Raw genomic sequence first — 25,162 nt, forward strand, 5'->3', positions numbered from 1 at the left:
CACCGCGGCTGCGTGCGCGACGTCTGCTGGGGACCCCAGCCCTGACGCCTCGCCAGCGCCTCGGTGCGCACCTAGGGGGGCGCCATGGGGCAGCTATGGGGCAGCTGGGGGGCCCCATCGGCTTCCGGTGCTTTCCGTTGGGTTCTATGGGGTCCCCATTGGGTTCTATGGGGTCCCCATTGGGTTCTATTGGGTTCTATTGGGTCCCTATTGGGTTCTATGGGTCCCCATTGGTTTCTATGGGTCCCTATTGGGGTCCCCATTGGGTTCTATGGGTCTTTATTGGGTCCCCATTGTGTTCTATAGGGTTCTATGGGTCCCCATTGTGTTCTATAGGGTTATATGGGTCCCCATTGGGTTCTATGGGGTTCCTATTGGGGTTTCTATGGGTCCCCATTGGGGTCTCTATGGGGTCTCCATTGGGTTCTATGGGGTCTCCATTGGGTTCTATGGGTCTCCATTGGGTTCTATGGGTCTCCGTTGGGGTCTATGGGTCCCCATTGGGTTCTATGGGTCCCTATTGGCTTCTATGGGTCCCCATTGAGTCCCCATTGGGTTCTATGTGTTCCCCATTAGGTTCTATTGGTTCCTATTGGGTTCTATGGGTTCCCATTAGGTTCTGTGGGTCCCCATTGGGTTCTATTGGGTCCCCATTGGGTTCTATTGGGTCCCCATTGGGCTCTGTAGGGTCCCCATTGGGTTCTATGGGTCCCCATTGAGTTCTGTTGGGTTCTATGGGTCCCTATTGGGGTCTCTATGGGTCCCCATTGGGTTCTGTGGGTCCCCATTGGGTTCTGTTGGTTTCTATGGGGTCCCCATTGGGTTCTATGGGTCCCTATTGGGGTCCCCATTGGGTTCTATGGGTCTCTATTGGGTCCCCATTGGGTTCTATTGAGTTCTATGGGGTCCCCATAGGGTTCTATGGGACCCCATTGGGTTCTATGGGACCCCATTGGGTTCTATTGGGTCCCCATTGGGTTCTGTGGGTCCCCATTGGGTTCTATGGGGTCCCCATTGGGTTCTATGGGTCCCTATTGGGGTCCCCATTGGGTTCTATGGGTCCCTATTGAGTTCTATGGGTCCCCATTGGGTTCTATTGGGTTCTATGGGTCCCTATGGGGCAGGGGGAGGATCTATGGGGCAGGGGGAGGATCTATGGGGCAGGGCTGGGATGTGTGGGGCAGGCCCTCTGGCTCTGCCCCACAGTGGGACGGCACCGTGCGCCTCTGGGGCTACCGCAGCCCCCAAGCAGAAGAGGACGAGGAGGAGGAGGAGGAGGAGGAAGGCGCCCCCCAATAAAGGCCTCTGCCCCACAAGTGGCTCCCGGGCTCTTAATTGGGGGGCAGACGGCGGCCTGCGAGCCCCCTGCCCCATAGATCCCTCCTCTCTGCCCCATAGATCCCTCCCTCTGCCCCATAGATCCCTCCCCAGCCCCATAGATCCCCACACAGACCACGACCGCGGAGAAGCTTTGAGATCTTGACGCTCGCCCCACACTTATGGGGCTGGGCGGGGGGGTGGGGGGTGGCTGGTTATGGGGCAGCGCCGTGGGGCAGGGCCGTCGCCTCAGGAGGAGTCGGCATCTGGGGGAGAAAGGGGGTGGTGTGCCCCATAGATCCCTCTCTGTGCCCCATAGATCCCTCCCTCTGCCCCATAGACCCCTCCCTGCCCCGTAGACCCCTCCCTGCCCCATAGATCCCCCCCCACACCCACCCTGCCCCCCGGCGGGTGCCATCTTGGCTCGGCAGGTGACGAAGGCATCGAAGGCGAAGACGAAGGCGAGAAGGAGGCTGAAGGTCTAAGAAGGGGGGGGGGGTCACTTAGGGGGCATCCGTGGGGCTGGGGATCTATGGGGCAGGGGGGGTCTGTGGGGCAGGGGGGGGGCCACTCACGAAATCTTGGCAATTTGTTAATTAGCACTAGAAAGGGGTAATTGTTGCCATTTCAGTTCTTAAGTTGTCACTGGAAAACAGGATTAGAGGAGGAAGGATTTCTCTAAGCCTCGGGAGAAAAGCTATTGCCGTGGAATATTGATGCAAGAAGAAATTCTTATATTCTGTGCTCTTCAGTGTACTTAGGAAAATAGTTCACTGCCAGTCATGATTTACTGTTATGATATTTCTCTTCTGTAATTCATAGGAACAATCAGAGAAGGCTGAGTTCTATTGAAGCCAACCTTTTTCTGCTCCGTCTCTCTGGTGATTCTCCTACTCTGTTCCCGCTTGGCAGCTGACAGCAGCGAAGCTCTCCTGGCTCCAAGTGCCCACTGTCTGCCCCTGCTCTCCTGAACTCCTGCTATAAAATCTTCCCTGGTGAAAATATCCCAGCAGAGGTGTGCTGCTTTCTGCACTTGGCGTAGGTGCCTGGAGAAGGAGGCTATTCACTTCAGCTAATGCTGGCTGGTGTTTTCTTAATCTGCCTTTTCTTCTTCTACAGACAATTTTCTTAGGTCTGTGTTTGTTAAGAAGAGGTAAGATATCTTCTTTAGGACTAAGTTGTCTTTGAAGTTCCTTTATGAAGTTAGCCTTGTACGTCATAACAGGTACTGGGCTTTATTCAATGGAACTACAAAATGCTTAGACAAGCAAATGATGTAAGGAATAGTGGAACTGTGTGTTGTTTGGAAAGAGCTGTGCAAACTGCTGCCCAATGTAGATTGATGTGCTGAAGATTTATTTCTCAAAATTCAACATTTTTTAGAACACCTCAGTATTATCTTGGATAAATGCAAGATGTTAAATCAAACATGGCTCTTACGAGGGGGAGCAAATGGAACTAAAACAGTGGCAGCGACGAGATGTTCTCACAGTGATTACTTGGGTCCTCGGGGAAAACCATGAAATGGGAAATAAATCACGTTCCGGCCCCCATCAGCGTGCTGTGTATCGCTTTTCTTAAGCAGGTCTTGGGGTAAAGAGCATACTAAAGCCTGAAAGGTTCTTGTGTGGGCAGAGGAAGAAAAGCATCACCGTCAGGATGTCAGCAGAGAGGGAGTGAAAGAATGGGAAAGAGAATAATTTGTTTTACCAGCTCCGGGATGGAGGTATTCTAAAAATGACTAAAAGAACAGGGTAAGATGTATGTAGATAGAATCCATCCCTAGAGACTTCTTATTGTTTCTCTGCTCCAATCTTCATGTTAATACCTTTGGGTGAAAGAACTAATAATTATTTGTGTTGTAGAGGAGTGGTTTTCAAGGCTCGTTTTAATAGGAATTGTCATGGCGTTGTGAAAGAGAAAGAGTTAAAGGTGTTGTGTTAACAGGACTGGGAAGCAGACGAATAGTCCCGAGAGCTCTTCTGAGAGTGGGGGATTTCATCCAGGAGGAGAAGGCGGCTGCATAATCCTTTCCCCGAAGAGGTGAGTGCTAGAGGATGTAGGAGGAGTCTGAAGATGAGCTCATATTGCAACTTCTGACACCTACTGATTGTTTTAATTCAAGTATTCCAGAAAATCTGTTAAAAATTCATGCAGTTCGTTTTACTTTTCTAGTTTGGAATAATTGCAGTAGACTAGTAGGCTCCCATTTGGTTATAAGCTCTCCTAGAAATCACCAATATAAACTACTTCATATTGTTCCCCTGGGAATTTAATTGCATTAAGAAATGATTGGCCCTGATAGACTTCTATGGTCTGTGATAATTATAATGGAATAAGATATCCATATAAAAGCATAAAATGATGCTGAAGCACGTGCATTTTTGATCATCAATTAGTGAACTATCAAAGGCATTGCAGATGGAACTGGTTTTTTGCTTTTTAGAACAGAGCCTGACCACTGCAGCCTCAACTGTGTAGTAAGCTTATTTTTAGTCCTTCTTGCTTTAGTGAATACATCTGAACGTGTATTTATGTACATATTCAACTCTGCTGTGAACTTTGTAATGCTTTAAACCTTCCTGCGGAGAAGTCTGAGAGGTAGGTTTCCTTCTGGAAGAGGCCAGTGAGGCTGCTCCGTTGGTCCAGAAAGCTCTTTCTGTAGCAGTTTATTGTTTTCTTAGGGTGATACCAAATCTCCCCGTACTGGTTAATGGAGCAGCTGGGACCTGCTAACGAGCTGGTTCATATGGAAACAGCTTACTCGTATAAAAGCAGCAAAGCTAAAAGCCGTTTGAAATCTGTGGTTCAGGAGTACTAGGGTTTTTATTCTCCTGTCCCCCAAAATCACTCTGTGTTCTGCCCATCTGGATTACTGTCAGGGGGGTTGGATTAATTAGATGAACAGATGTCAGTGTTTTATCCATTGCCTGGCATCCTGTCCTCTTCAAAAGTATCCACAGCTTCCAGTTGGGACCTCCAGGACGTTAGAAGGGTTTCCTCAGAGAAAGGCTAGGAGCTGGCTCCAGTATTTCAAAACCCACGTTACGGCAATCATGACATTTTACTTCTGATTCTGTTGCATTGGGTACAAACTGAGGGAAAAACACGATTGCTTAAAAAGTGTGAGTGGAAAGGGGTGATTTGGATCTAAATATCTCATAGCATGTATTTCTACTTGTGTTTGTGTATTTGACAGCAGGTATGCATACACATGTATTTTTTCCCTTTTCTTAAATAATGTATGCTTTTTTATAATCAGATGTGCCTTAAAATATGACGCAAAAAGGGATGTTTGTCTTGGCTTATCTTTTCTGCCACACAGACATTCCTGAGCTTGAGCATGCGGGTGGTTAGAGGGTATTTTGATACGGTCTGCTTTCAGTAACGTCCTGTCAGGACTTGGGACTCATCTGCTCCTCTGATGGAACACTTAGGGCAGCAGCATCTTCTGTCGATATTTAGTAGCTGCAGGATTTCAGGTGCCATCACGATGAACCTGAATGTGACCTGAACTGCACTGAAAGCAGGTTGAGGCAGGAATGGCTTTTTATCTTCTTGAACCATGTTCGAGGTTGTGATCGTTCAAACTAAACATGGATCTATGCTAGCAAAGTCTTCCTCAGGGTGGATGTTCCCAGCTGTTTGGACATGTGCAGAGGGTGGGTTTATGCCTTGTGCTGAAGCTTGCGAAAAGAATGTAAAGGTGCACGTCTCTTAAGATTTCAATGGCATTTAGCTGTCAGAACTATGTAACAAGTGCAAATTAAGAAGAACGTAAGTGCAGCATCTGCCAAAAAGGCAGTAAAGATCTACCTGTGTTGTACGGCTGGCCTGTCAATAACTTTAGGACATGACCAGATGTTTGAACATTTCAATCTGGAACAGATGTTCTGTTTCCAGGTATTCTTTTTGTGGGCTTTTGTTTGGTTTTTTGTTAGTTTGTTTGTTTGTTTGTGCTTGGGGTTGTTTTTTCTGTTATTTTAGCCGTGTAGATATTGACAAGAAAACAAACTAGCCCTGAACTCTGCCCCTACCCCGACACATGCTTGTTCCCACCCTAGGACCGTGGGTTAGCACTCTGCCTGCTGGGGGACTTGCAGCGCTTGGGCTCCTGTTCGTGTACTGACACAGCTCTATGGCCAGGACTACAGGACTCTCTTCTGATTGTCCTTAGAGCGTTACTGGATTTGCTCCAAGGAATCTAACTTAGCTGGAAAAGGACAAAACTGAATTAGAAAACAAAATGAGTAGAAAATTGCTTTTTGTGTTGTAACGCTTTATTGCCCTGGTTCTAGGCTTTTTGGCTCTGATTTGGGAGGTAGGGTTGTAGAGAAGAAGTTGAATGCCGTGTCCTGCTGTCCAGCAACCACATATGTTTAAGGTGCTAGTTTGAGAAAAACCAAAAGAGTTCAATAGCGTCATGGGATTCTGCCACCTTTCCATCAGATCTCTGTATCTCGGTCTGTCCCGAAGCACAGATCTTAATCGGACAATATTTTATTTTCACTCCCCTGCACGTGCAGTCATTTGGAATGATGCCTGGCAGAATCTGCCTCCAGATGGGATGGAGACGTTTCTTTCTTCCCATACCCACCTAGAGATGCTCTGCTTACTTCTGTTTTGTAATTCTTGTCACAAGGCTCCAAAATTTTTCTAGTCTTAACACCTGCAAGTCTGAATGAGGTAACGTGATAACGTTATCCAAGTGCAAACTCCAATTCTGTTCTTCTGGACCTTGCAATCCAGAATGTGAATTTATGATGTGAGGGGAGATTCTTTCAATGTGGCAATTAATGTCTTTGTCAATCCCTTTCTTTTACAGTAGTACCCTTACTACTCCTCCAAAATGTATTTCTGTGAATTGGATTCAGTTATGTATGTTTTAAATTAGGCTGGAGAAGAAACATTGGGCTTTTAGGTATGTACAGATGCTCATGGCAAAAGCATCTTCGGTGGTTTTAGTATGAAATATCCAACTTAAATTCATGACTGCCTCAGCCTGATGAGCCATCTTGCATGCAGTACATCTGTAAAGCAGAAGCTATATATGCACCCCAGCACTTTATGGCTAATCTGGAGTCTTTCTTCGCCAGCTACTGGAGGCAGATTAAAGTGCGCAACAGCCATGTGACGTGTCATGCCAGTACCGAGTTGCTGAGAAATTTCATGAGAGAAGCTGTATATTGGGATAACACAATTTTTAATTATTCTGTGAAGATATACCAAAACTCACCTGACTTTTCCCTGAAGTCAACCCATCCCAAATTAATGGCTAAATTCCCCTCGCTTAGATTTGTGAGACAGATGCATGTGTTCTTGTACTTTAGAGAAATATGAGACAATATTTACTCAAGTATTTGAAAAGTAAATGCATGTTTTTCTCTTGCTAAGGGTGGCTAGAAGTTCCCAAACCAATCTTTGGATCAGTATTTGTATTTTGCTTCTTGAATACTCTTGAATACTAGAATTGGAGTGCAGCCTAATTCTGAGTATTTCAAATGAGATTTGTAATTCTTTTTCCCTATTTCCTTTGTATTTTCAGTCCTGTCACTCCAAGTTGCACTTGATTTTAAATTTTGCATATGAAAAAAAATAATATTCAGTATTGGCAGTCCTAAGTACTACCTTAAGTGACACTGTCTTACTTTGTCAAATTGGATCTATATGTCATGTTTTCTCTGTAACTACAGTAGATTACTGATTGGATGAGCACCTCGCTTAGTCACGTTTCCTTTGCACACGTGTCAGCGTCTCTGGGTTTTTTTGTTTTGTTTCTTTTTCTTTTTGCTTTTTGTCTGCAATTCAAGAATGGATTTCTGTCCAAGTAGCTCAACACATATTTAAAACCTTCATAACTGACACAGCAATGTGTTCTGTTTGCACAAACATTGTCTGTATAATGATAACATACTTTGTGTGAATTTTACACAAATTACAATAGTCCAGTAAGTTCTGTTTGCTTTACCACATATCTGTTGTAGGTTTCTGCTTTGGATACATATCTGAATTTCTACTCAGTAACTTCTTGTTTGTCAGAATGATCTGTTAAATATCTTAAAAACCAGTCTCTGTCTGAGTTGTGTGTTAACATATTCAGAAATTCCCTGAGTGTGCAGTATTTCTGACACCTCTGAGTCTATCTTCTTTCTAAAAATCAAGTAGAAAAATGCATTACAGTCCTCCAGTTCACTCACTGTTTAGCAATAAGTAAAATAAGTAAAAATTCAAAGCCATTTTCCATGAGAAATAACATTCTTAAATGAATGTCATTACTGTCTTGTCAGCTTGCTTGTCAGGCATCAATCTTCAGGGTGCTTCAGAGTGTCCTGGAGAAAGAGAGAACCAAATGTCTTCTTCTTTTCACTGATGAGCTATAGCAAAATTTGCTCAAGATGGGTGAAGAGAATATGAATATCTGGTCTAAGAAAATCTGAACTGTGGGATAGGCACAGTAAGCAGATGTTGAAAATTTGGGGTTCAGTTTCCATTTAAGAATACATGAATGAAAGAATGTCTTATGTTTCGGCGCAGCTGAGTAACAGAGGAGTTTGGAATGAAACTGCCTAACTGAAGTGATCAATAATGGCAATTAACAACAAGCAGTTTATGACAATTTAAAATGTTGCTTCACATTCTGGAAGTGAAATTAAATTGATCTTCTTCTGCATTTTACTTCACCTTTCGTAGTTTTAACTTTCTTCTAAATGGTTCATAGCAAGGGATAATTTTCTCTGAGCTAATTTGTACTCCCAATAATTTTATTGCCTTACTTATTTTAGTGCTTCAACTGCTTTTATAGACTGTGTCTTCTCTTCTACTCTCTTTGGTCGTCCTTATTTATCCAGATATCCATGATGCTTTTGTCCCCACTTATAATCTCATGGTTGAAATTTTTCACATTCACTATGCGTGCAATTAAATGTGACCTTTCTGAACCTTGTGTCTTGTTTCAAATCTCTACAAGAATTATTATGCCACATGCTGCAGAATAAAAGATAATAAACAGAAAAGGATGATGACTGGGGCTAATTCATGCCGTCAAGAAGAAACATAGTTAAAGACAACACCACAGATGTCCTGCGATATTTCAAACTTGACACTTCTGTCTATGAACTTTTTAGCTGGTCTCCATGCCAAGAACAGGTAAGGAAATAGTCTTTCACACAGACACAAGACATGTCAGGCAGGTCTCTGACTCAAAGGCAGACCAGGAAAGGAGGCTGCAGGAGAAATAATGGAGGCTTTTTCACATAGTTAATTAGTGCCATAGTTGTAATAGGGGTTTTTTTGTGTTATAAACCCAGATACTCTTAAGGCTTTTATATAACAATCTCATAGTACACTTCTGGCAGTAATGAGGAGTCTGGATGCAGAGAAGCTGCTGGTTTTCATTGTAGCAGTTAAGAATTGTAACTGACAGTATTGCCTTTTGGTTCTGCAGACTCAGTGAATGGAGTCTCAGACATGTCCCTGAGATTTGTTACATTTAGAGTAGCTGTATTAGAATACCTGTCCACTGGATATACCTACAATTTGCTGCAGAAATAGTTACTATCTTCACTGTGAATTTCATGCCAGGTCAATTGTAGCTAACAAAGTCACAGATTAATAAGATGAATTACTGATATCTCATGGACTCAGGTTTTGTTGTTAAGGAATATTTTCAGACTTGGGAGCACTGGGTTCACTGTGAAATGTAGTCTCTTTTCAGAGATCTGCCCACCACATCATCTATAATTGCAGGAGTACTTCCAGTTTACTTTGTTCTGTTTACTGAAGACATCTTTTGTCATTGTGTAAGATGATCCAAAATTAGCTAGCTATGTGTGTGCGTGTAAGAAAGAAGGAAAGAAACGAAGAAAAAGATATGTTTGGGGGTTTTCTAACATTACTATACTTTTCTTGGAGCAGTTCTGTAAAAATATACAAGAATGGAGGCAGGAAAAGTGCAGTGTTTAGCAAGACAGCATGAATTTTGTTTTACCTTAATTTGTTAGATTTTAAAGTATTTTTTTAAAATACGTTTTGGCAGGACATTTGAATTTCTGTCAAAACCTATGTACAAAGGTGTTAACTATACACTGAATAATCTAGCAGACCATAATGGTAATATGGATGTGGTAATATGTTGTGGGACATGGATATAACCCACTGATAGGTAAATTTTCTGGATTTCCTGACTATGTTTATTGTATTTACCAATACTTGACTGCTTCTTACATTTTCTGGAAAAAGAAATATTTTTTGGAAATGAGACACTGAATATGAAAAAATAGCAAAGGTATCCAACAATTTTAGCTTAGTTGTGTCAATCATGAGTAATATAAAACAAGTGAAAAGGAGAATACCTGTTTGAAAAGATATTGGATTGTGCAAGTTTATATCTTTTTTGCTTTTCTGTTTTGTGAAGGCATATTTACACAAAACCTTGTATGAATATTAGGTTTAACAAGAAAATAGGTTTATTTGATTTGGTAGTTTTCTCTGTTCTTTCATGAAATTTGTCGATTTGTTGTTTTACTAATGAGCCATCAGCTGTGTATAAGGTCAAGAAGTTTGCAGAGATTTGTGATGTTGGCAAAAATGGAAAGGTCTTTAGTAAGTCTTTAAAATGCTCTGCTTGATGTTGTTGATTGATATTCTTCAAAACTCTGTGGGTGATAGTATATCATCATTTATTATGTTAGAAAGCTTTTATAAGAATTAGGACTTCAGTGCTAAAATTTATAGCTTTTTGTGGGAATTTAATATCAATGTAGTGTAGTCTCTGGTAGACTTTTCAAATTATATTTTTAGCAGATATCTATAGTTATTTTTTCTCTAGATTTTTCTTCTTTGTTTCACTAAATTAATTAATTTTCTTTATTTTTAATTCCATGTTCAAAATATAACTGAATTTTTAATTATATCTATTTGTTATGACCACTAATTGTCTCTTTCATCCATGGCCAAGGCTCACTATTCTCCCTTCTGTACTAATGTTTGACCTAAACTTTATTTTTTTATTTTGTTTTACTTTTTTAAAGTCAAGTCAGGTTTTATAGTATTATATCAAGAAAGTGACCTTACAATTAAATTCTTCATGTGTTCCACTTTTTCCTAGGGGAAAATTGGGATAATCTTGCTTATTATCTATCTTTGAAATTTTCCTTTTTCCATTCGAGACTAAACTCATTCTGACACCATTATTTCACTCCCTCTTTAATCCAGTAATGACACCATGAGATGTGCCTGTTCTCATGGCGATTTATTCCTTTTTGCTCTCTCTCTTGAGCTAATCTAAGCTTTCACATGACTACTCAGTGAACTTGATTGGGATTGACTGGTGGGACAAAAAGACAAACTTTTTTGTTTTCCTAGTTGATCAGGAAGATTAAAGAAGAGGTTGACATACTAATTTTAAACAAAGTTTTTCCTGAAAGCTGCCTAGTCTAGTTTATGGTGTTTATCATACGAACTTACATCAGCTTTAATTAAGGAGCACTATAAAGGTAGAAAAGTTCAGACTGAGACTGGAGGAGAGAAGGGCAGCTGTGCTGATTAACATCAGTTTAAACTAGTTAGATGCTTATGATATAATGTAGTGCAATAAATTAATTTCAGGAGATTACTTATCTTTAAGTGGCACCTTTCATAGCAAAGGATCCCCAAACTATTGCATAAAGGTGTTATTTTATCTGCTCCCTGTAATAAAATGCTGTAAAGCAGAGGAAAAATACCACCATGTAGTTTGTTAAACCAAGCAGTACTATATATTAATGGAGAACACTTCAATAGTTGATTATGATTTTCATGTCAAATTAAAATTTTAATCTTTCTGTTCCGAAGAGATTTTAATCCCAATGTTAATGTTGGTAATCAGTAGCTTACTGTAAGCTGAAATGATGGCTACTTGAAAATGACGTGTAAAATGTGTACTTACATAATAAATTACACAATATAAACAGACCTTTTATTGTCCAGTTTACAAACATCATCTATTTTAGGCTTTATTTGATGTCGCATTAGTATGACAGGTAAAGAGACCCCAGCCAGTAAATACTGAGTTTTATCTCAGAAGAGTTTTATAAAAACTCAGTATATATCATCAGCTGAGCTGTATGAAGCATCCCAGACAAGAAAGAATGAGAAAGGTAATTTTGAGGAAGGACAAAAGTCAACAGAGAGGTGGATGGTGGATGAGAGTTTCACAGAGAAAATAATTAGCCATTATAAAAATAGGAGCTTTGGCTGTTACAGTATTTCTTTCATTGAAGAATGAGAATTATTTTGTAAATAGCTTCTTTATGCTAATTTCTGAAAAAAAGAATTAATAGATGTACTAGAGGGACCCACATTGTTTATTTAACTGAGTGAAAGTGAAATTGTTAACATTGGGAAGCAATGGCTTACCTATGAAAATCATTGCATTCAGGAAGTTTTCTGATGTGACTTCAGTTTTGCTGGCTTTCCGTCTCAGACCCAAACCTTCCACCAGCAGCACTTGTTGGGAGTGCCGTATGCGGAAGGCAGTGTTCTCAGGTAAATAAACACTTTGTAGGAAATAAACTGCAGCTGTGTAAGTGGTTGTCATATAAAATGTAGGAAACAAAGCCAGCATGTGCTTTAAAACGTGTCCCTTATGTGTGTACAGGTCAATAAATTACTTTAGCTTTACTTTTCCTTTCCTGTTTTGGAGTTTGGAACACTTATGTAATAAGTGGTGTAAACTTGATACTGAGGCACAGGCATTCAAGAAATCCTGTATTTCAGAGTTCACGCTGATGCAGAGAGGAGAATAAACAGAGCCATTTCTAAAGGTCCGTTAGCAGGTCGCAAGGTTTCTTGATCAGCAGCTTACAGCACCAGCACTCACTAGGCTTCTCTATGGCTTCACAGTGGGAAGGCTCGCGAGGCTGTCCACCCTGATGGCCATAACAGAAAGCAAAAGCCAAGACAATCTGAAAGGAGCACTGAGCGGTGACATAGACTTTGGTGCCAGCTAGCACTCTCTCTACGCTTTAAAATAAAATCTGCCATGAAAATCAGAGCAGGCAAACACTTCTGGAGACCTTCTGTGCACTGATGAAACTGCTGCCTCAGCATTTGTGAAGCAGCTGCAGATCTATAAAAGAACAGATCAGTCAGCAGATGTGCATGTTTACAGTGTGAGTATGATCTTCCAGAGGGCTCTTCAGTTGTTAAGGAGGACCAGTTAGCATTTTGCCTTGTGAAGAAGCTGTAACATGTTTTCTAAAGTATTGTATAATAAAATGTATTAAAATGGATGCCATATTAAATTTATTTTGCCTAATTTTAAGTGGAGCTGAATGATGACAGTCCCCACTGAAGTCAGATTGAGTTTCCGACATCAGGACAGTATCAATACTATGGAAGAACCTGCTTGCCTCATTTTCTAATGATTTTGACCTCTACGTTTTAATGTTTTTACTTATAATACACTGTGCTGATGGATTTGTGGCTTGCTACACAAGGGGACAGATTTCTATGCATGTAGCAGTGAATCCTTAAGTAAGATAAAAAGTAGTTGCAGAAATCTTACCAATTATAGAAAAAAATAGAAATTATAAAGGAAATTGCAGTTTTATTTAAAACTTAGAAAATCCAGTTAGAAATATACTTGACCTGAAACTCCTGAAGGTAACTGTCGTAGCCAGGATAGAGGAATGAGGAAAAGCAAGATCTTATATTACTCTTGGTGCAGTTTAAATTCAATTCTATATATTAAATGACCATTTGATAAAGTTTACTTAGCTATATGTTTGTGATTTTACCTAAGGAATTTCTTTCTTCAAAGCATAAAATTTTATCATAGACTTTTATGAAGATAACACTAGCTAACAAAAGAAGTTGTTGGTTTTGTTTCCATTTAAAACAGAGTCCTCAAAGGCAGAAAGAGACTCCAGGGATAAACTCCCTTTCTTTCCCCCTTTTTACATTTGTTAACAACTACCAGATTTCTTTATTTTTCAAAAAAACAGGTAACCAGATCTTTCTTTCAGAACTGCAGGGAAGAAGTGTGCTGGAAAGTAATAGTGAGGTTTCTTCTCTTTACATCCTATGTAACTTTACAGTAGGATCACTCAAGTTACTTTCTGCATTGATGAGTTGCTAATTAATGTAATTAGGTTACTGAGTATGGACATTTAATCATACTACTTTTGATTTACCTAATCAGGTTTACATATTGCATTTTGAATGATATAAGGATTGGCATTTAAAGAGTAAACATTTCTCCATTTTCTTCTTCAAGAATTGCATGTGTGTGTGTAATATAGACGATAGGATTGTAGTCTTTTAGCCATATTCACTACCAAAACCAGTATTTTAAATACTGTTTTGTCTATAGAGGGCTAAATTACTTAAGTTTACAGGACTTTTTTTGCAGTTATTAATATCTTATGGATTCCTAATAAGGGTTTTCATACTTTCTTACTAAAACATTTTAATTGCATAATAGTAACAATATGGAAAAGTGTTGAGGGGTTTTGTGGGGTTTTTTTTGTTTTGTTTTGGTTTTTGCGTCTCTTATGGATTTGGGATTTTTGTCAGCATGTGTGTGATATGAAAAATAATATATTGTGTACTGTATGATGTCATCCCTGCAGCCATAATATTCTGTTTTGCTATGATCTTAGCACCAAAATCAGCGTTAAGAATCTCATTGAATTGAAAGTGGACCTTACTGAGGAACTCAGTTATCAGCCCATACTGCCAGAGCAAAGTTTTTTCATTATTTCATTTGAGCTATCACACATATTAGCATCTCTTCATGTTGGTTTTATTTTCCACATACCATTCTAATGGCTTACTTTATTGCATGTTTTAATGAGTTAATGACAATTCTTTTTGATGCTAACAAGAACTTGAAAACATCTATAATGTTTAAAGTAAATGGTTGCAGTTAACACTGTAGGGAACTGAAATTGAAACCATCCTTTTATGACATGGAACAAACTTGAGATATTTTTGAAAAAATGTTCTTAGCTCTAAGAACAGATGTATCTTGGTAAATTTATTTCAAATGTCTTTATTTTTTCGGAACTATTGGTAATTGCTTGGTCAGCAAACACTAGAGTGTATGTTAAAATGTGGAGGGCAACCAGCTGCTATTCCTTCAAATCACAGTTAGAGAACTATTTTCCTTTCAAGAAAATAGTGTACCTTTTCCAACAGGAAGAAATCTGTAAGCTTTAACAGTTTTTAGCAATTTAAGTTACTTTATTTTCTAAACTATATAGGTGAATTATATAAGAAATTTATTCATGGGACACACACTACTTGCCCATTCTGATTAATCACTTTATTTCTTACAGCCTTTTGACTTTAGCACTAATGTGAGCATTATGTGAGCAAAGAGCATTCAGTCATACTCTCATTATTTCAGTTTCCTCCTTGAAAAATGAATGCAGTGGCTATGACATCCCTAGAAAATACAATCTTTGAATTAATGAGTAAAAACTCTTTAGGTGCTTGTGTATTTTGAACACAATGAAGTGACAGCACTGTTTCTTTCAGCTCTCCATTTCACCAACTGTTACTTACTTGTTTCCAGTGAACTGGAATAATGTGTTATTTTTAGGAAGTGCCACCCTAAATGTCCTCCAACCTGAGTTAGTCTGAGGCGGCTACATCTACCCAGACCGAGGCAGGAACCGGGGCCCGGGGGTGGGGAGGACGAAACCCGGCCGTCAGGTCTAACCGCCGTTGAAGCGGGCGGCCACGTCTACCCAGACCGAGGCTGGAACCGGGGCTTGGAATGGGGACGACGAAATCCGGCCGTCAGGTCTGTCCACCTTTGAAGCGGGCAGCCGCGTCTACTCAGACCGAGGCAGGAACCGGGGCCGGGGGTGGGGAGGACGAAACCCGGCCGTGAGGTCTACCTCGCCTGAGCCGCCGGTCGGGCGGGCTGCGACGTCTACCCCCACACCCGCAACCCGCAGAAACCAAGTCCACGCTTTTCCGCGGCGGACACTGCGGGACGCTGGGGGGACACGTCTTCCCCGAGGAGCGAGAGCGGGTACGAAGTCCCGGTGGCGAGGCGTACGAGGCGTGGACAAATCCCAGCCGTCAGGTCTATCCGCCGCTGTGCCGTTGAAGCGGGCGGCTACGTCTACCCAGACCGAGGCAGGAACCGGGGCCCGGGGGAGGACGAAACCCGGCCGTCAGGTCTACCTGCCGCTCCGCCGTTGAAGCGGGCGGCTACGTCTACCCAGACCGAGGCAGGAACCGGGGCCCGGGGGAGGACAAAACCCGGCCGTCAGGTCTTCCTGCCCCTCCGCCGTTGAAGCGAGCGGCTACGTCTACCCAGACCGAGGCAGGAACCGGGGCCCGGGGGAGGACGAAACCCGGCCTTCAGTTCTTCCTGCCGCTGTGCCGTTGAAGCGGGCGGCTACGTCTACCCAGACCGAGGCAGGAACCGGGGCCCGGGGGTAGGGAGGACGAAACCCGGCCGTCAGGTCTAACCGCCGTTGAAGCGGGCGGCCACGTCTACCCAGACCGAGGCAGGAACCGGGGCCCGGGGGAGGACGAAACCCGGCCGTCAGGTCTACCTGCCGCTCCGCCGTTGAAGCGGGCGGCTACGTCTTCCCAGACCGAGGCAGGAACCGGGGTCCGGGGAGGATGTAACCCGACCGTCAGGTCAACCTGCCGCTCCTCCGTTGAAGCGGGCGGCTACGTCTACCCAGACCGAGGCAGGAACCGGGGCCCGGGGGTGGGGAGGACGAAACCCGGCCGTCAGGTCTAACCGCCGTTGAAGCGGGCGGCCACGTCTACCCAGACCGAGGCTGGAACCGGGACTTGGAATGGGGACGACGAAATCCGGCCGTCAGGTCTGTCCACCTTTGAAGCGGGCAGCCGCGTCTACTCAGACCGAGGCAGGAACCGGGGCCGGGGGTGGGGAGGACGAAACCCGGCCGTGAGGTCTACCTCGCCTGAGCCGCCGGTCGGGCGGGCTGCGACGTCTACCCCCACACCCGCAAACCGCAGAAACCAAGTCCACGCTTTTCCGCGGCGGACACTGCGGGACGCTGGGGGGACACGTCTTCCCCGAGGAGCGAGAGCGGGTACGAAGTCCCGGTGGCGAGGCGTACGAGGCGTGGACAAATCCCAGCCGTCAGGTCTATCCGCCGCTGTGCCGTTGAAGCGGGCGGCTACGTCTACCCAGACCGAGGCAGGAACCGGGGCCCGGGGGAGGACGAAACCCGGCCGTCAGGTCTACCTGCCGCTCCGCCGTTGAAGCGGGCGGCTACGTCTACCCAGACCGAGGCAGGAACCGGGGTCCGGGGGAGGATGTAACCCGACCGTCAGGTCAACCTGCCGCTCCTCCGTTGAAGCGGGCGGCTACGTCTACCCAGACCGAGGCAGGAACCGGGGCCCGGGGGTGGGGAGGACGAAACCCGGCCGTCAGGTCTAACCGCCGTTGAAGCGGGCGGCCACGTCTACCCAGACCGAGGCTGGAACCGGGACTTGGAATGGGGACGACGAAATCCGGCCGTCAGGTCTGTCCACCTTTGAAGCGGGCAGCCGCGTCTACTCAGACCGAGGCAGGAACCGGTGCCGGGGGTGGGGAGGACGAAACCCGGCCGTGAGGTCTACCTCGCCTGAGCCGCCGGTCGGGCGGGCCGCCACGTCTACCCCCACACCCGCAACCCGCAGAAACCAAGTCCACGCTTTTCCGCGGCGGACACTGCGGGACGCTGGGGGGACACGTCTTCCCCGAGGAGCGAGAGCGGGTACGAAGTCCCGGTAGCGAGGCGTACGAGGCATGGACAAATCCCAGCCGTCAGGTCTATCCGCCGCTGTGCCGTTGAAGCGGGCGGCTACGTCTACCCAGACCGAGGCAGGAACCGGGGCCCGGGGGAGGACGAAACCCGGCCGTCAGGTCTACCTGCCGCTCCGCCGTTGAAGCGGGCGGCTACGTCTTCCCAGACCGAGGCAGGAACCGGGGTCCGGGGAGGATGTAACCCGACCGTCAGGTCAACCTGCCGCTCCTCCGTTGAAGCGGGCGGCTACGTCTACCCAGACCGAGGCAGGAACCGGGGCCCGGGGGTGGGGAGGACGAAACCCGGCCGTCAGGTCTAACCGCCGTTGAAGCGGGCGGCCACGTCTACCCAGACCGAGGCTGGAACCGGGGCTTGGAATGGGGACGACGAAATCCGGCCGTCAGGTCTGTCCACCTTTGAAGCGGGCAGCCGCGTCTACTCAGACCGAGGCAGGAACCGGGGCCGGGGGTGGGGAGGACGAAACCCGGCCGTGAGGTCTACCTCGCCTGAGCCGCCGGTCGGGCGGGCTGCGACGTCTACCCCCACACCCGCAACCCGCAGAAACCAAGTCCACGCTTTTCCGCGGCGGACACTGCGGGACGCTGGGGGGACACGTCTTCCCCGAGGAGCGAGAGCGGGTACGAAGTCCCGGTGGCGAGGCGTACGAGGCGTGGACAAATCCCAGCCGTCAGGTCTATCCGCCGCTGTGCCGTTGAAGCGGGCGGCTACGTCTACCCAGACCGAGGCAGGAACCGGGGCCCGGGGGAGGACGAAACCCGGCCGTCAGGTCTACCTGCCGCTCCGCCGTTGAAGCGGGCGGCTACGTCTACCCAGACCGAGGCAGGAACCGGGGCCGGGGGTGGGGAGGACGAAACCCGGCCGTCAGGTCTATCCGCCGTTGAAGCGGGCGGCCACGTCTACCCAGACCGAGGCTGGAACCGCGGCTTGGAATGGGGACGACGAAATCCGGCCGTCAGGTCTGTCCACCTTTGAAGCGGGCAGCCGCGTCTACTCAGACCGAGGCAGGAACCGGTGCCGGGGGTGGGGAGGACGAAACCCGGCCGTGAGGTCTACCTCCCCTGAGCCGCCGGTCGGGCGGGCCGCCACGTCTACCCCCACACCCGCAACCCGCAGAAACCAAGTCCACGCTTTTCCGCGGCGGACACTGCGGGACGCTGGGGGGACACGTCTTCCCCGAGGAGCGAGAGCGGGTACGAAGTCCCGGTGGCGAGGCGTACGAGGCGTGGACAAATCCCAGCCGTCAGGTCTATCCGCCGCTGTGCCGTTGAAGCGGGCGGCTACGTCTACCCAGACCGAGGCAGGAACCGGGGCCCGGGGGAGGACGAAACCCGGCCGTCAGGTCTACCTGCCGCTCCGCCGTTGAAGCGGGCGGCTACGTCTACCCAGACCGAGGCAGGAACCGGGGCCGGGGGTGGGGAGGACGAAACCCGGCCGTCAGGTCTATCCGCCGTTGAAGCGGGCGGCCACGTCTACCCAGACCGAGGCTGGAACCGCGGCTTGGAATGGGGACGACGAAATCCGGCCGTCAGGTCTGTCCACCTTTGAAGCGGGCAGCCGCGTCTACTCAGACCGAGGCAGGAACCGGGGCCCGGGGGAGGACAAAACCCGGCCGTCAGGTCTTCCTGCCCCTCCGCCGTTGAAGCGAGCGGCTACGTCTACCCAGACCGAGGCAGGAACCGGGGCCCGGGGGTGGGGAGGACGAAACCCGGCCGTCAGGTCTATCCGCCGTTGAAGCGGGCGGCCACGTCTACCCAGACCGAGGCTGGAACCGCGGCTTGGAATGGGGACGACGAAATCCGGCCGTCAGGTCTGTCCACCTTTGAAGCGGGCAGCCGCGTCTACTCAGACCGAGGCAGGAACCGGTGCCGGGGGTGGGGAGGACGAAACCCGGCCGTGAGGTCTACCTCCCCTGAGCCGCCGGTCGGGCGGGCCGCCACGTCTACCCCCACACCCGCAACCCGCAGAAACCAAGTCCACGCTTTTCCGCGGCGGACACTGCGGGACGCTGGGGGGACACGTCTTCCCCGAGGAGCGAGAGCGGGTACGAAGTCCCGGTAGCGAGGCGTACGAGGCGTGGACAAATCCCAGCTGTTTTGGTCTATCCGCCGCTGTGCCGTTGAAGCGGGCGGCCACGTCTACCCAGACCGCGGCAGGAACGGGGGCTGGGGAGGACGAATGCCGGCCATCAGGTCCCCTAGCCGTTTAAGCTGGCGTCCACGTCTCCTCCGCCAGCTGACGAAGCAGAGCACTAAACACAAGTGGCATGGAGCCCAGAAATCCTACTAGGACTAGCAAAGTAAATTTGCCGATGTTTGAACCTCCTGCACAACACGGAGCTGGCTCGGCTCCACACCCCAGGCTCAGAGGGGCACACGACTGACCGACGTTCTGGATTGTTCCGATGCAGAGAGGAAGATGGACCCAATGGTTCAGAAGTCCCCAAAGGATAAATAGTTAAAAGCATTCAACCAGCCCCAAGCATCCACCTTGGACCCACGGTCCAGCCACCTCACAGTTAGGTGATCCAGACGGAACAAGTCTCGGGCTGTTGGTTGCCGGGTTGATTCATTTAGCACCTGGGCTCCTTGAGGGCTGGTGGGGGCAGCAGCAATGGCAGCAGGGACACACAGGATCGGCTGTATGGGGAACGATGGCTGCGGGCACGGCGAGGCCTCTGGTTTTGCAGGTATGACCAGTGGATGCTGGAGCTGGGTCTGGCTCCTGGGGGTGCTGGGGTGCTCTTCAGCCACCTACAATTCCAGGTTTGCGGAAGAGAATTGCTTCAACCAATGGGCAACATCAGCGGGTTGCAGCCCCAGCAACAGCAGCGAGTCCTTTCGGGGGTGACCACCCGACCAGCACAAGGTCACAGCACGCTCTGCTCCCCTCTTCGGGTCCTTTCAGCAGTCCAGATCGTTGTTCTCTGCGCTGAAGTCCGTACCACGATTGCAGACAGAGAAGGTCAAAATCCCTCTGGCAGAGGCGCTGAGAACGACTCGGGCGTGTCCCCTCTTCACCGGCTCAGGCGCAGGGTCGGCGGCTGCTTTCTAGCGCTGCTCTCGGAGCCGGGTCACTTCGCGCTCCCATAGTATGTATAGGCAGGGCCCGCAGCGACTTCCGCGCCAAGGCGGAGCGGGGGCGGCCGGGGGCGGGGCGGCAGAGACCCCGCCTCTTACGAGGACGTCACTGGAGGCAGCGCGAAACAGCGATCCCTTGGGCGAGAACCGGGAACAGACGCGGCTGACAGGTCTACCCCACTCCGGCCGCCAAGTCTACCCAGCTCTAGAAGCGATACGGGGAAGACCTGGCGGCCGGTGAAAAGTAGACCTGGCGGCCGGTGAGGGATAGACCCGGCGGACGGCGAGGGATAGACCTGGCGGACGGCGAGGGATAGACCTGGCGGACGGCGAGGGATAGACCTGGCGGACAGTGAGGGATAGACCTGGCGGCCGGTGAGGGATGGACCCGGCGGACGGTGAGGGATAGACCTGGCGGCCGGTGAGGGATAGAGCTGGCGGCCGGTGAGGGATAGACCCGGTGGCCGGTGAGGGGGATTGACCTGGTGGCCGGTGCGGGGATAGACCTGGTGGCCGTCCCTGGAGCTGGTGACATCTAACGGCTATCACTGTCTGCCACCGGAGCGGAGCTAGCACACCCACTTTTGGGACCGCAACTGGCATTTGTAGGGCCAGAACACTGATATGGTTCTATTTTTTGGGTCAGAATACCAATTTTTGAGCGAGAACACCAGTTCTAGGACAAATCACCAGGTCTCTCAGAGTACAGGGCGGGGCTAACAGGTCAAGCCGTCCCCGACCACCAGGTCTACCCACCTCCGTTCGCCTGGTGCACCTAGCTCCGGCTCCCAGGTCCACCTCATTATGGCTGGCAGGTCTTTTCCACTATGGATTCCAGGTCTTACATGCTCTGGCCGCCAAGTCTACTCTGCTGAGGTCGGAGCTAGATGGACCTGGTGTCCGTCCTCACAGCCGGGTACACCCGACAGCCGCCACTGTCCGCCCCTGAGCGGAGCCAGCACACCCACTGCTGGGGCCACAACTCCCATTTGTAGGGCCACAACATAGATTTTAGGGATAAGCATCCCTTGAACCCGAACAATCCTATAATTCTGAAACGTATGGGAATACAAACTTTAAACTAAGACGTATATTTCTGAACGCATCTGAATCCAGTAACTGTCTGGCCCTTGCTCCCGAGCGGAAGGGAGAAACAAGGGCCATGGAGCGATCCTGCATTTGAACTGTATCCACCTGCGTTCCAAAGGGAAAAAGCAGACTGGAATATTTGACAGGAGCTGCTCTCTTCTGTTTCTTTACAGATGTGGCTGGAGGCAATGGATCTCCAGCTTCCTGTCTGAGTCCCACGGCTGATGCACAAGGAGATCGCATGGGTATGTCACGGCTCTTGAATTCCTTTGGGAGCTGCCAGCTTGAAGCCCACACCGGGGCGAGGCCTCTCTTGCGGGTGTGAGAATACAGACCTGCATCGCGTGTGCCGTCCCATTCCATCATCCTCTTGTGTCCGGCTGTTCAGCTCTGAGAGGGAGATCACCACGTGTGATGATCAGATATTCTCACAGATAATTGGGTGCAAAGGTGGCTCCTGCTCCGGCTTCTGGGCTGGATCCTGCGCTGGAGCCCACCTGGCATCTTAGGGCTGCTCGTGGCTCTGGGGTGACTGCACAGGCTGGGCACTGCTCGTCAAGATTTTCTTAGTGAGGAATTTAACTGTGTGCTTTCTGTTAAGGTCTTCAAAAAGTAGAATATAAATCCTAACTGCAGAAATCTTCCCAGCGGTTCAAAGAAATCATGAAGGAAATCATTAACGACCGGGAGCAAGACACTGGTGAGTATGCAGCCCTTGTGATGAAAGGGCTCGGGAAGCGGAGGGTATAGGGACCCGTCTGGACACGCCAGAGCCTCCTCCAGCAGGAAGGGATCGTTCAGAGCCTCATTGCACTGACACGCGCTGTCAGGCCTTGTAGGAGCTGCTGAGCCACAGGGATGGTGCAGAGTCTCTGCTGCCACCAGTTGTGGTCCCAGCTGAGCCCCCAGCACAGCCGCATCCCCAGCGGTGCCGTTTCTGGCCAGAGCCATTCTGGCAGACGTTGGCACCCGACCGGCAGGAGCTGTGGGTGCTCAGCCCTTGCTGCAGGTCAGCGGAGGGGAGAGCAGCCCTGGGTGGTAGAGAGGACGCGCAGGCGGCTCGGGGGCGCTGACAATGTCAGGCTTTGCCAGGGCTGCAGGCGTGCACCAGCCGGGATTGGAGCAGCCCCAGCTTCGCGGCCTAGTCCTGCCTCACTGATCTCCTTGGTGTTTGAGGACTCCAGGTGGCACCTCGGGTCCAGGGAAGCTGGACACCCAGCTTGAGGTGGGACAGCTGACTTGAAGGTGGTGACCGTGAAGGGCTGTGGATTCAGTCTCGAGTGGTTAAGCTCTGTTTCTAGATGTGTTTTAGATAATGTGGTTGTGCTTTTCCTCTGGATTTGGGAGTCCGTGGGCTCCTGACGACCACTGGAAAGTTCCCAGGAACGGATGACCAGAGCTAGTGTTCAGGCCACTGCAAGCTTCCCATGGGAAGAGGGAGCAGGATGGCACATGCTTCTCCAAAGGGCTCTTTCCCAGCTGAACTGGCTGCGGCATCTCCCCATCCCCTCGGAAGCTTGTGGTTTTCCAAAACAACACTGAGTGTGCCGAGAAGGTCCCACGTGATCTCCTGGTGTCTCAGCAGGCTGGGTTTTTGCTCTCTATGGGAACACCGGGAAGTGTCAAGCGCTTCCATATCCCCCCTGCATGGAGGTGCAGTACCAAATGTCCAAGCTTTGTTTCTAAGCGTAATTGGTGTCTTTTCCTTCCTGAAGTTATTGTGTTCCCCATGAGCAAGAGTTACTTCTCGTCAAACTGACCTTCTTTCTTTCTGAAGAGACGGACCGTGAGACTGCGGAGAAGGTGGCTCTTGGGGAAGGAGGCCATCGGGCAGCGCCAGTCCCTGATGGAGAAGCGGGAGCAGTCCAGTCAACAGATGTGCCAGGTAATTGTCCCTCGGCCACCCAGATCCATCTCTCCACACCCCTGTGGGTCCACAGGCTCTTCCCCTGGTGCCGCTGCTGCCCACGCTGTCGCACCCGAGAGAGTGTGACCCGAGGGGGGACGGTTACATCTGATCCGACTCCTGCTTCTTTCTCAGAGACAGACACGGAAGCTGTGCAGAAGGAGGTGTTTTCAGAAGGGAGCAGTGGCTCAGTGTCCATCCCTGCCAAAGGATCGGAGGCGATGCCGGCCTCCAGCACACCAGGGAATTGCTGGCCTCTGGTCACCCAGTGTCACCCACCAGGGAGGAGGGAGAACTGGGATGGGGGAGACTCCCCGCTCTGGGAACGGGTTTTGTTCGTGTCTCTCAAGGAAGCAACTGGCCAGGCAGCCTGACGTGCTCTCTTGGATTCCTGAATATTGGTGAGTGGGACGACCTGTCCAAAGGCTGGGAGCAAACCTCCAGGCACAGCGCTGGGAGGGAACGGAGAATGTCCTGGCCAGACCAAAGGTGCTGCAAGCTCTCCAAAGGGGCACAGGACAGACTGACGTTCCCAATTGCTCCTCCAGGTGTGGCCGGCGGGACAACCCAGGACACCACAGGGGTTACCAGGCCCCAAGACATGCGAGCACGTGGTGTAGCAGTAACCCTGGGTTCCCTCGTGCTTGTGATCCTGTTGTGCGGTGTCGGCATCTGGGTGTGGAGGAGCAGAGAAAAGTGAGTTGCTGATTCCCTCCAAGGTTCCTGCAAGGGCTGCTCGTAGCCACGAGGCGTTACTGGCCAGGCTGCTGGGCAGTGGGGAAGGAGGCCTTGGCCAAAACGCTCTGCTGAGCTTTCTGCTGCTGTCAGGGGCTTTAATTGGCCTCTGAACTCCTGGGCCTTCTTCCTGGGAGCCTCCTCTGACCAGAGCCGAGGTCGGCTCAAGCAGATCCTGCCTGGACATGAGTGACCGGCGTGGGCAAAGCCAGGTCAGGATGGGAAAGAGCAGGGGCTGAGCTTCCCCTGGAAAGCGAGACGCGCACCAGCGCCCGCTCCTGACAGGGAACCTGCCTGCAGGAATCCCCCTGCTCGGAGGTGCCATCAGGTGCCGGTGTCCCCCTCGGTCACGCTGTGCCGGCAGCTCTGAGCCTGGGGTGCGGAGCCGAGCCAGCTCCATGCCATGGAGGAGATTCCCCATCCTGACTCTGCAGCTGAGGCCTCAGCCACATTTTCTCTCCCCAGAGCCCTCTCTGTAGCTCCAGGAGCCCAGCTGGAATGCGGCGGCTGCCCCTTTTTGTATAAATACATATATTTGTATGTATGTGTATATATATATATAAAAAACTTTGTGTCTGTCTGTTTGTCTATCTATCTATCTATCTATCTTGGTATATGTATAAATATATGTTAGTGCTGTAATGTTTAAATCCTTAAACGGCATTATGATTTTTCACAGTTCATACAAGCAGAAGTATTTCAAATTAATAGGAATTCTGTATATTGCAGACTACAGAAAATGCTACTCTGTAAAACTAAGGTGTCCAGCGGGGCTGGAGAGGTTCAGAATCACTGCCTTGAGCTAAGAGGTCTTGATCCAGGGGGGCTCTATTATTCTTTCCAAAGAAGAGAAATAAGACCCCACAAACATACCATTTAAGAAGATGTGTTTTCCCATCTTTCTCTACCCTCCATGCCAACCCTTCAGGTGCCACTGGGCTGAACCGTTCACACTTATGCTCTAGGAGGATACTGAGCGCTGCTGAATGGGTAGAACAGGAAGGAAAAAAAAATCTTGGCAATTTGTGAGTTAGCACTAGAAAGGGGTAATTGTTGCCATTTCGGTTATTAAGTTGTCACTGGAAAACAGGATTAGAGGAGGAAGGATTTCTCTAAGCCTCGGGAGAAAAGCTATTGCTGTGGAATATTGACGCAAGAAGAAATTCTTATATTCTGTGCTCTTCAGTGTACTTAGGAAAATAGTTCACTGCCAGTCATGATTTACTGTTATGATATTTCTCTTCTGTAAT

General features: G+C 48.7%; 1 protein-coding gene across 1 annotated transcript in view; it reads right to left on the bottom strand.

The window, feature by feature from the left end:
- Nucleotides 1-1,566: 1,566 nt before the first annotated feature.
- The window catches only part of LOC138732432 (AT-rich interactive domain-containing protein 1A-like), a 53,407-nt gene continuing 29,811 nt past the window's right edge, over nucleotides 1,567-25,162 (bottom strand). The window contains exons 10-11 of the mRNA XM_069879047.1: nucleotides 1,714-1,798; nucleotides 1,567-1,583 (exon numbers count right to left, since the gene is read on the bottom strand). Of these exons, the coding sequence (XP_069735148.1) occupies nucleotides 1,567-1,583; nucleotides 1,714-1,798 (102 nt within the window). The remainder of the gene's footprint in view (nucleotides 1,584-1,713; nucleotides 1,799-25,162) is intronic.

The sequence above is a fragment of the Phaenicophaeus curvirostris genome, chromosome 31, assembly GCF_032191515.1.
Source record: "Phaenicophaeus curvirostris isolate KB17595 chromosome 31, BPBGC_Pcur_1.0, whole genome shotgun sequence".
Classification (NCBI taxonomy): domain Eukaryota; kingdom Metazoa; phylum Chordata; class Aves; order Cuculiformes; family Cuculidae; genus Phaenicophaeus; species Phaenicophaeus curvirostris.